We start from the raw sequence: 11973 nt of genomic DNA on the forward strand, positions 1-11973 counted from the left end.
GGCAAAGGACCTGGTTTTTGCTATTACATCTCCTGTTGCTTTAGATACCTAGTGTTTTCTTGGACTGAACTGTGGTTGATGAAGTATTTGGTACCAGAGGAGTTACAGGACACGGACTCAGGTTAGGAAGCTGGCTTCGGTTTGCCAATCTAATTGGATTTAAAGGCAATGATGGGCAATGCCACCATTAGGTAACATAACGCTAACACCAGATGACGTGGAGCAGCAAAGAAAAACCTATCACCTGCAGCTACCTGGGATAAACGTCTTCTTGAAGAAAACACACGGCAGGCTGCTGTGGCTGTCAGGATGGAAACAAGAAAGACGAGAACTGGAGTGGGCTGACTCTGATGACAGGTGAACGCTTTAAAAAAATATTTAGCTTAGTAAACCGAGGGCCAAAGAACATCCACGATTGCAAAAAAAAAAAAAAAAATGCCCTTTAATGCTTAAAGGCACAGGACTGATAGAGCTAAAAATGAGAAACAGAATGATTCTGCAAATTACAGAATTACCAAATAAAAATAATTGAAATTCTAGACAGATCTCTTAAGTAAAAGTTAGGACACTGATTGTGAAATGGTAGGACTCTGAGACCTGAAATGGGGTCAGTTTGGTGTTTTATCAACCTGAGAATTCTGACCTCAAAGCACTCACAGAGAGGAGGACCCCTTCTCCCCAACATGAGGCTGATCTTTACTTGACAGAAGCCCCTTCCACAATACTACCTGGAAATAAACCTCCAACTAAATTAAATTTCCCCAGGGGAACAAGCACCAAATCTAAACAAACAGGAGCCAGTTTTTTTTTTTCACTCCAAAAAAACTAGACGCACAGTAGTTAAAAAATAACTCATCTTATTGTGCTTTGTTTTACTGCACTTCATAGATACTGGGCGTCTTACAAGCTGAAGTTTTGTGGCAACTCTAAAAGTCAGCCAAGTCTACTGGTGCCATTTTTCCAACAGTATTTGCTCACTTTGCATCTCTGTTGCATTGTGGTAATTCTCAAAATATTGCAAACTCTCTACCAGCAAAAAGACTATGACTTGTTAAAGGCTCAGATGATATTTAACATTTTTTTAGCAATAAAGTATTTTTAATTGTTATGTTTGTTGTTTCTTAGACATAATGCTATTGCACACTTAACAGACTATACTATACTGTAAATATAACTTTTATAGGCAATGGGGAAACCAAAATATTCACGTGGTTCACTTTATTGCAATGGTTTGGTACATAACCCATAATACCTCTACATAGGCCTACGCAGACTTTCGGAAGACTTTTTAAGAATTCTAAAGACTGAAATATAACTTTAGATGAGACTTAAGTTATCAAAAGGAATACACTAACTGAAGATTCATTGTAATATCTCAAGAAACTAGACATACTTATAACGATTTGTTCAGTTAACTGACTGAAACCTGGATCCAATGACAGCCTATGTTAAAAACAGTTGGAACTCCTGCTGATCAAGAGCAGACTTGAACTAACAACAAATTAAACAGCAAAGACAACACAGCAATAGAAACTATCTGAAGTGAAGCACAAAGTGGGGTGAAAAAGCTGAAAAAGATAATGAACAGAGCCTCAGTGATTTAGCATACCTAACGTGCGACTGAGGGGCACTGCGCAGTCATTCTGAATGATAATGTTCCAAACTGGACAAATTCCAGAACCTTAAGCTCAAAGAACACTAAAAAGAATAAACTTAAAGAAAACTCTACCCCCAAGGAACATACAATCAAACTCAATTTGATATAGTGAAAGATAAAATGAAAATCTTAAAAAGAGCCAGAAAAAAAAAAAAAGGACACATTACATAGAGAGGAAAGTAGAATATTCACAGATTTATTATGAGAAATAATGGAGGATGAAAGACAAAGCAAAGACATATTTAAAGTACTGAAAGGAAAAACAAGACAATACAAGATAGTCAATCTAGAATTGTATCTCCAGCAAAAATATCCTTAGAAAATGAAGGTAAAAAATACTTCAGTGAACAAGCAAAAGGTGAATAAATTGCAAACTAGATCCCTTGGCAATATTAGGCACCGCAAATATCTTCTCTATCATCTCTCTGTCACTGAAAGAAAAATCTTTCCTTTTTTTCTACAAAGTTATCATTTTTTCACCTCTGTTTAAGTCTTAGCAACTTTAAGATGCCCTTCCCTGTCCTGAGGGAAAGACTGTCTTCAACATTGTCTTCCATTAATTTTCTAACTTTTCCTTTCACACTTAAATCTCTAATTATCTATAATTCATCCCATCTGTGGTGTTATAGTTTTTTTTTTTTTTCCATACAGTTGAGTCACTCTTCTGAGCAACATGACTTTCTCCGATGATTTATGATAACACCCTTAAGTTCCTAAACATTTCTAGGTAACTTTCTGCTCTCTAATTTGTCCCCCTCAGTCTATTTCTATGTTCTCACATTCCTACTAGTTTTTATTACTATAGTTTTGAAACAGAATCTTAACTTCTGATAAGGCAAGCCCCGACCAAAGCAAATCTTTAAGACTGATTTAGCTATTCAGACTTTATCCCACCTGTCATATAAATTTTAGATCTAGGTTATGGAGTTTGTCAGAAAAACCGACTGGAATTTTGACTGCAGTTTAATCAAACTTACAGATTAAAATGGGAATCTGCCTGACAATGAAGGAGATGTAAGAGATGTGGACTTGATCCCTGCGTGGGGAATAATATCCCCTGGAGTAGGAAATGGCAACCCACTCCAGTATTCGTGCCTGGGAAATTCCATGGACAGAGGAGCCCAGCGGGCTACGTTACAGTCCATGGGGTTGCAAATAGTCAAACTCGCTGTGCAACTGAGAACACATTTCTGGCTCCTTAGTCAAGTTCTCTCCTTAAATATCTTATGTGTTCTTAGGTTCATTCCTAGAGACTAGTTTGTTCCCATTACTGTATACAATATTTATCTTTGTTTACCTTACTGATTGCTTATTGCTAGTGTACTAAATACTACTGATTTCTGTAGGTTGATTTTAAAAGGAGTAACCCTGCTAAACTCTTACTAGTTCCAACAGTTTCTCTCTTGATTCTAATGGTTATTCTAGATAAGTAATATTATCTGCAAATAATGAGTTTTCTTGCTTTCCTTCTCGTCCTTATACTTTTTATTTTTCCCTCTGTAGTGTCAGTCAGGACCTCCTTATGTTAAATACCAACAGTGATACAAGGGCATCCTTATCTTGTTACTGATCTTAAAGTAAGTGTATCTAAAATTTCTTTATTATTATTTGCTGTAGGTTTTTGGTAACGACCATTATCTAGTTATCTTGTGTTCAAAGCTTGTTAAGATTTTTTATCATATATCGGTGCTGGATCTTATCAAATGATTTTATGGTATAGAAATAATTGATGACTTTTCTCCTTCAGTCTATTAATGAAACAAATTACATTAACAGATAAACAGATGTTGAACCATATTTACATTCTTAAACTCCACGGATCAAGATTCTTTCAACACATTGTTGGATTTGATGAGCCAGTATTCTATGCAGGATTTTCTTGTTTACACTTTCTCATGTTGTATATGTATTCTCATACGTATAACTTTCTCATATTGACCTCAACTAGTTTTGAAATCAAGACTTTACTAACTTTATAAAATGAGCTTGGCATTTTTTTTTTCTCCCCTATTCCAGAAAAACCTTTAAAAAGAAATTTTCATTTAAAAATTTATTGCAACTCAGTAAGATTATCTTCATACAGGGTTTTTCTGAAAGGGGAGGTTTTGCCATTGTTTATTAAATATTTATTAGTCAGCTCAAGCTATCTATTTCTTCTGATACCAACCTTCATAGCTTGTAGTTTTCTAAGAATTTATACATTTCCTCCAGGCTTTCAAATTTATAAATTATAAATTTAAAATTGTTTTTTAAATATCTCACGTTTGTAGCCGTTTCCCATTTATCACTTATTTTATCTGCATCTTTTTAAAATCAGAGGTCTGTTTAGCTTATTTACCTTCAAAACATCTTCTTTCAGTTTGGCCAATCTTTCCTTCCTTCCTAATTTCACTGATTTCTGCTCTTAACTGTAGGCTGGTTTTTTTTTTTTTTTTTTTTTTTTTTTGGAACTCTTGAAATGAACTTGGTAAAAGCACTAAGGCAAGCTTCCTTCAACATTTAGATAAGTCACCCTGACACTCTGTCTCAGATCTGGTTTCACTACATAGACTTCAACACAGAAACTATACACTATTTCTCTCCTATTCACAATAAAAATAAAACTAGACAAATCTTATCAACCGTAACTACATATGAATGTCTCCATGTTGAAGGCAAATAAATATGGTAATGTGCTTGTTCCCCCAAAATATGTAAGGCTACCACTAGGTACCTGAACCAAGGCACTTTCTCTGCACAGCTACTTGGACAATTACTGGTACAGCTTGATAAAATTAGCAACTAGAAATGAAATCTCCAGTTGCTTTACCAGATGCCATTCAAAACTTGTAGTTATTAATAGGAGGGGAAAAAATCTGGCTGTGGCGATCGATTTCCACCACCACCAGCCCCCCAAAAAACTCGCTTAAAGCAGCAGCACTTTTTTTTTTCTAGCTGTGGAAGCATACATCCCTGGCCGGGGACAGTTTCAGGTACAGAAGAGATTTTGATTTTAAATCTTTCTGCCTGCAATTGAGCGTTAAGGGGGATCACTAACGTAAAGTTCAACATTCAACACAACCTTGGACTTGGACACATACCGAATGGCTTATTCTTATGAGTGTAGGCTTTGAAAAATAATTTTATACAGTATTAGCTTCAAAACGGATGTCGTAGCTCCCACTGTACTGGTGTTAACTCAAGAAGCAACTCATACATTTTCCCTATGAGGATGCAGAAGGCGTGCACTGGAGACGGGAAAGAACGAAGCGCAGATACAGGTCAACTTTCTAATTCCTGACTTGTTTAAAGCAGGCTAGCTAAAAGCACAGAAACACAGTGGCCAGATTTCTTTTTCCTCTGGCTGCAAAAAAAAAAAACAAAAAACAAAAAAAGCCGAAAAGACTGAAGGCCTCTCCCTAACGAAACCCGGGCAACCTTATACTTTTCCTTCACGTTTGAGGGTGAAACTTAAGGGGGAACGGAGAAGAAAAGAGCTTCCTAACGTTGAGAGCGAGCCAGTCGTGATATGGATCGCGTCTGCAGGAGAACTCGGGGCTGCGTGCGTTTAACCCCGACTGCTCTTTTATAGGCCAGGTAATACAAGAAGCCAGGGCCGCCCGGCGCCGGCCCACCGACACCAAACCGGGAAGGGAGGGAGGGAAGGACGCGAGGAGCTGGGGAAGAGGAGACCCGGGCCTGAAACAAAGGAAGAAGGGCTGGCCGAGCGGGACGGATTCGGCGTCCGCGTGGGGAGGAGGAAAAGCCAAGGCTTCTGGTGAAAGGCTGGACTCACAGAACTTGGAGGTGGAGGTGTTGATGTTGATGGTGGAGCCGGGGGTGGGGGCGGGGGCCGCCTTGGCCACGGAGGCCGCGTCGCCGCTCTTCAACATCATGATCACCCCATTGGCCTCCGGCGGCGGCGGCGGTGGCCCCATTGGAAGCCCCTCCTTGGGGCCTTTCCTGTCCACGGAGACCGCAGGCATCGCCAGCAGCTGACCCCCGGGAGTCTCTCGGGCAGGGGCTGGGATAGAAGGCGGGGGTGGCGGGGGCTGCCGGAAGCCCTCCACGGCGGCCTCCCAGTTGTTGTGGTTCTGGTCGTCCATCATCGCCTCGTAGCTGCCCCCCTCCTCCTCTTCCATGCTTTCCTCCATCCTGTAGGCCCCCAGCACCCGCCCGCCTTCACAGGCACCTGCTGCCCGTCTCAACCCCGGGCCGGGCCGGGGTGGGGGGCGGGTACCGCAGCCTCCTCGAGCCTCACATCGCCGAGGGCCGGAGCGGGCGCGGAAGGGAGGGGCAGCGGCGCGCCTCGGGTCTCTCAGTCTCCGCCGAGACGCCTCTTTGCAGACAGGGCTGACGGCGGTGGGCGCTCCCGGGTTCCAGTCTGGGGAGAGGCAGCCGTAAAGCGGGAGCGCCTCTCACGACATTTTACAGCAGCTTCCAACAGGCAGTTGGGGAAAGGGCGGGCAGCGGGGGAGGAGCGGCCAGGAGGGCACGTGGTGCGAGGAAACAAGCCTCCGGAAAGCGGCGCGAAAAGGGGCGGGAGCTGTGAGCCACCACCAGGCGGGAAAACAGAGGTTCGCCCCGCCTCGACTGGTCGCGCGCAGAGAGGCAGGCGCTGTGCGACCCAGTTCCCGGGTAGCCGGCTCCGGCCCCGCCCCGTGCCCGGACTCACGTGATAAGGGAGTGGAGCTGCGCACGCGCGTTCTCAGGTTGGTTACCAGGACGACGGGCAGCTGAGTTTGTGACTGAAGATGTGTCTAGATCCTGGCTTGGCGGTCGATGTGACCCAGGCTTCCCTTTTCGGCCGTGTTTTTCTTCCGCGCCCCCGATTTATCGGGTCTTCGGACCACAGAGGGCCTTGCATTTCCGACTTTTTCTTGATCACGTAACCTTGGTGGCCAGTAGAGGGTCCGGGTCGAACAGTATAAACGGGTTGGGACCACCCAAGGGCGGCCCTCGGGCGAATCGCTCATGACCCTCAGCAGACCCGTCCCAAACCCTCAACCTGGTGAATAACAGGCGAAGCAGCAGAGTGACTAAAAATACTAAGTGTATTTGAGCTAATCAAGGATTTTTTAAGTTCCTAATTCCTCCATACACTGAGGCCAGAAACTTTAAACTTAAAAATGACACTTTCTGTATGCTGTTTCACAAATCTTAACTACCAATTTGAGATTATGAGAGTTTTGAGGGACAAAGAAGAAACATTATGTAACTCTATTATAATTTCTTCTATTCCTCTGCATTTTCAGATTATAGTAATAGTATATTGTGTGAGAATGTGGTTACAGTTGTTTATTGTGGCGCTCATTCTCGCTGCTGGTGAAAAGTTGTCTAGAAAAACCCTTAATTACTTTAAGCTAGCAAATAATGAATCTTTATTTCCACAGATATGTAATTAGTTTGAAGTTACGTAAATCACTTCAGCCACTGAGAAGTTGTCTCTGATATACTTAAGTATCCACATTTATTTCAGCTTCTCTACATGTATTTTCCCAGCGTATTCTGCACTATACTTAATGAAGCATTTTGACCACTTGTTTTTTTAGTCATTAAGTCATGTCTGACCTTTTGGCAACCCCATGGACTGTAGCCGATGAGATTCCTCTGTCCATGGGATTTCCCAGGCAAGACTACTGAAGTGGGTTGCCATTTCCTTCTCCATGGGATCTTCTTGACCCAAGGATTGAACTTATGTCTCCTGCATTGGCAAGCAGATTCTTTACCACTGTACCACCAGGGAGGCCCTGTGAGCACTTAGAATGGTTTAATTTCAGAAAATGCTGTCTCATATTCATTAAGGGCATATATTTTTTGAATCAGCACAGGGTTTTGATTCTCTGGCCTGGGACATTTGGGGAATATAGAAAAGAAAAAAAGACAATTTTCAGAGTGAAATGCTCAGGGGGGAAAAAATTGTAACCTTAGAATTATAAGCCCAGCAAGAAAAGAATGTAAGAGGAAAGAGAAATTATAGTTTTTTCAGGCAACAAAGGATAGTTTGTCATTACTAGACTTTTGAGGTGGTGGGTGTGGCTAAGTAAAAAAATGCTCAGTACACAAGATAAGAGAATCATAAATATGTGTCTAATAATATGGGCACAAAATACATAAAGCAAAAGTTGACAGAAGTACAAGAAGAGAAATCTACCATCGGAATAGGTGATTTAACAGTTTGCAATGGGTTGAATAGTAGCTCCCCCAAAAGATATCTCTGAACCTGTAAATGTTACTTTATTTGGAAACAAGTTCTTTGCATAGGTAATTAAAGATCTTGAGATGAGGAGAGCTTCCTGGATTATCCAGGAAGTGGGTTGCCATTCCTTTCTCCAGGGGATCTTCCCAACCCAGGGATTGAACCCAGATCTCCTGCATTGCAGGCAGATTCTTTACAGTCTGAGCTACCAGGAAAGCCCTAGGATTATCCAGGTGGAACATAAAACCAGAGGCAAGTGTCATAGTTAGAGCAAGGAGAGAGATCTGAGACAGAAACAGGCAAGGAGGAGGCAGTGTGACCTCAGAGGCAGAGGCTGGAGTGATGCAGTCACACTCTCACACCAAATGCCAACAGCTACCCAACGCTGGAAGAAGCAAAGAATGAATTCTCCCTTAGAGTCTCCAGAGAGAAGACAGCCCTGCCAAAACCATGATTTCAGACTTCTAGCTTCCAGCACTGTGAAAGAATATCTTTCTGCTGTTTAAAGTCCCCTATTTCTGCTAATTTGTTACAGCAGCCACAAGAACTAACATATAGATCAAATGGACCAAAACATCTTTAAGGGACTAGAGGATTTGAAGAAAACAGTTACCAAGTTTTGGTTTAATGTATACACAGAGAACTCAACAACTGCAGAATATACACTCATTTTAAGAATATGTGAAACTTTACGAAAATTGAACATGCTGGGTCATAAAGCAAGTCTCTCTACATGTCTCAGGATTGGTATCATAGCAGCCGCATTCTCTGACCACTGTATAGTTCAGTTAGAAATCAATTACCAGCAGACAGCTAGTAAACCCCCGTACTTCTAGTCTTCCAATCAACTTATGGGTCAGAAAATCATGATGAAAAGAAGACATTTAGACCTGAAGGGAATGGTAACTGTCACAGCATATAACTTCCATCTATTAATAGTAAGGCTTACTACAGAGAGGCTTACTGAGCATACTTGTGAACATAGAACCCTTTTGCCATAATAATCAATATGAGACATTCATCTTAGCTGTCATTGGTTAAACATACCATTAGGCGAAAATCTAACCATGACTGAACCAAAGCAGTTACTGACAGGGTGCAATTTTCCATAAATAAGAAGCATCACCTACTGAAGGGAAACAAATGAACGTATTGATAACTGATTGATTTTATGGACATGAGACATTGTTATATTACACTTGGGACTTCCCTGGTGGCTGAGACAATAAAGAATCTACCTGCAATGCAGGAGACCCTGGATTCAATCTTTAGGTCGGGAAAATCCACTGGAGAAGGGAGTGGCTACCTGCTCCAGTACTCTTGTCTGAAGAATTCCATGGACAGGGAGACTTGTGGGCTATAGTCCATGGGGTGGCAAAGTATCGGACAGCACTTAGTGACTAACACTTTCACTATAAGCTTAATATATTTTAATAGGTATTAACTTAAAATCTCTGGTGATTTGTTCTGGGATGTGGAGATGGGGAATAACATTACTAGCAACCATTGACCCAACACTGTACAGATAGAACACAGGTTAATTAATTACTACAACATGCCATAGTCTCAGACATTAATCTATTTTCTTGGATTTTTGATTTGTCTTTTATTTTCTGGGGTAACAGGCAAATTTGGCCTTGGAATACGGAATGAAGCAGGGCAAAGGCTAATAGAGTTTTGCCAAGAGAATGCACTGGTCATAGCAAACACCCTCTTCCAAAAGCACAAGAGAAGACTCTACACATGGACATCACCAGATGGTCAATACCAAAATCAGATCAATTATATTCTTTGCAGGCAAAGATGGAGAAGCTCTATACAGTCAGCAAAAACAAGACCAGGAGCTGACTGTGGCTCGGATCATGAACTCCTTATTGCCAAATTCAGACTTAAATTGAAGAAAGTAGGGAAAACCACTAGACCATTCAGGTATGACCTAAATCAAATCCCTTATGATTATACAGTAGAAGTGAGAAATAGATTTAAGGGACTAGAGCTGATAGAGTGCCTAATGAACTATGGACAGAGGTTCATGACATTGTACAGGAGGCAGGAATCAAGACCATCCCCATGGAAAAGAAACACAAAAAAGCAAAATGGCTGTCTGGGGAGGCCTTACAAATAGCTGTGAAAAGAAGAGAAGCAAAAAGCAAAGGAGAAAACAAAAGATATAAGCATCTGAATGCAGAGTTCCAAAGAATAACAAGGAGAGATAAGAAAGTCTTCCTCAGCGATCGATGCAAAGAAATAGAGGAAAACAACAGAATGGGAAAGACTAGACATCTCTTCAAGATAATTAGACATACCAAGGGAACATTTCATGCAAAGATGGGCTCAATAAAGGACAGAAATGGTATGGACCTAACAGAAGCAGAAGATATTAAGAAGAGGTGACAAGAATACACAGAAGAACAGTACAAAAAAGATCTTCACGACCAAGATAATCATTATGGTGTGATCACTGACCTAGAGCCAGACATCCAGGAATGTGAAGTCAAGTGGGCCTTAGAAAGCATCACTACGAACAAAGCTAGTGGAGGTGATGGAATTCCAGTTGAGCTATTTCAAATCCTGAAAGATGATGCTGTGAAAATGCTGCACTCAATATGCCAGCAAATTTGGAAAACTCAGCAGTGGCCACAGGACTGGAGAAGGTCAGTTTTCATTCCAATCCCAAAGAAAGGCAATGCCAAAGAATGCTCAAACTACCACACAATTGCACTCATCTCACACGCTAGTAAAGTAATGCTCAAAATTCTCCAAGCCAGGCTTCAGCAGTCCGTGAACCATGAACTTCAGATGTTCAAGCTGGTTTTAGAAAAGGCAGAGGAACCAGAGATCAAATGGCCAGCATCTGCTGGATCATAGAAAAAGCAAGAGAGTTCCAGAAAAACATCTATTTCTGCTTTATTGACTATGCCAAAGCCTTTGACTGTGTGGATCACAATAAACTGGAAAATTCTGAAAGAGATGGGAATACCAGACCACCTGACTTGCCTCTTGAGAAACCTGTATGCAGGTCAGGAAGCAACAGTTAGAACTGGACATGGAACAACAGACTGGTTCCAAATAGGAAAAGGAGTATGTCATGGCTGTATATTGTCACCCTGCTTATTTAACTTATATGCAGAGTACATCATGAGAAACGCTGGGCTGGAAGAAGCACAAGCTGGAATCAAGATTGCCGGGAGAAATGTCAATAACCTCAGATATGCAGATGACACCACCCTTATGGCAGAAAGTGAAGAGGAACTAAAAAGCCTCTTGATGAAAGTGAAAGAGAAGAGTGAAAAAGTTGGCTTAAAGCTCAACATTCAGAAAACTAAGATCATGGCATCTGGTCCCATCACTTCATGGGAAATAGGTGGGGAAACAGTGGAAACAGTGTCAGACTTTATTTTGAGGGGCTCCAAAATCACTGCAGATGGTGATTGCAGCCATGAGATTAAAAGACGCTTACTCCTTGGAAGGAAAGTTATGACCAACCTAGATAGCATATTCAAAAGCAGAGACGTTACTTTGCCAACAAAGGTCCGTCTAGTCAAGGCTATGGTTTTTCCACTGGTCATGTATGAATGTGAGAGTTGGAGTGTGAAGAAAGCTGAGCATTGAAGAATTGGAGAAGACTCTTGAGAGGCCCTTGGACTGCAAGGAGATCCAACCAGTCCATTCTAAAGGAGATCAGTCCTGGGTGTTCTTTGGAAGGACTGATGCTAAAGCTGAAACTCCAATACTTTGGCCACCTCATGCGAAAAGTTAACTCATTGGAAAAGTTAACTCATTGGAGGGATTGGAGGCAGGAGGACAAGGGGACAATAGAGGATGAGATGGCTGGATGGCATCATGGACTCAATGGACATGAGTTTGAGTGAACTCCGGGAGTTGGTGATGGACAGGGAGGTCTGGCGTGCTGCAATTCATGGGATCACAAAGAGTTGGACACGACTGAGCGACTGAACTGAACTGAAGATATTAGTTCTACCAAAGTAGGAAATATGTATATGTAAGTTTATTTATGTAAACAGAAGACTAATTCAAAACATTAATAGCAATTACCTAGGGCTAATGGGATTACAGATGGTTTTTATCTACTTCTTTGTTATCTTCCAATCTTCCCTATATTCTCTACAGTGAGCAC

The 11973-nt window shown here is 41.6% G+C and overlaps 1 protein-coding gene across 1 annotated transcript in view; it reads right to left on the reverse strand.

Annotated features, from left to right (window-relative positions):
* The window catches only part of CACUL1 (CDK2 associated cullin domain 1), a 68990-nt gene extending 62832 nt beyond the window's left edge, over positions 1–6158 (reverse strand). Inside the window, exon 1 of the mRNA XM_055560666.1 lies at positions 5433–6158. Within this exon, the coding sequence (XP_055416641.1) occupies positions 5433–5790 (358 nt within the window). The 5' untranslated portion in view covers positions 5791–6158. The remainder of the gene's footprint in view (positions 1–5432) is intronic.
* Positions 6159–11973: the final 5815 nt, after the last annotated feature.

Source organism: Bubalus kerabau, chromosome 22 (genome assembly GCF_029407905.1).
Source record: "Bubalus kerabau isolate K-KA32 ecotype Philippines breed swamp buffalo chromosome 22, PCC_UOA_SB_1v2, whole genome shotgun sequence".
NCBI lineage: Eukaryota > Metazoa > Chordata > Mammalia > Artiodactyla > Bovidae > Bubalus > Bubalus kerabau.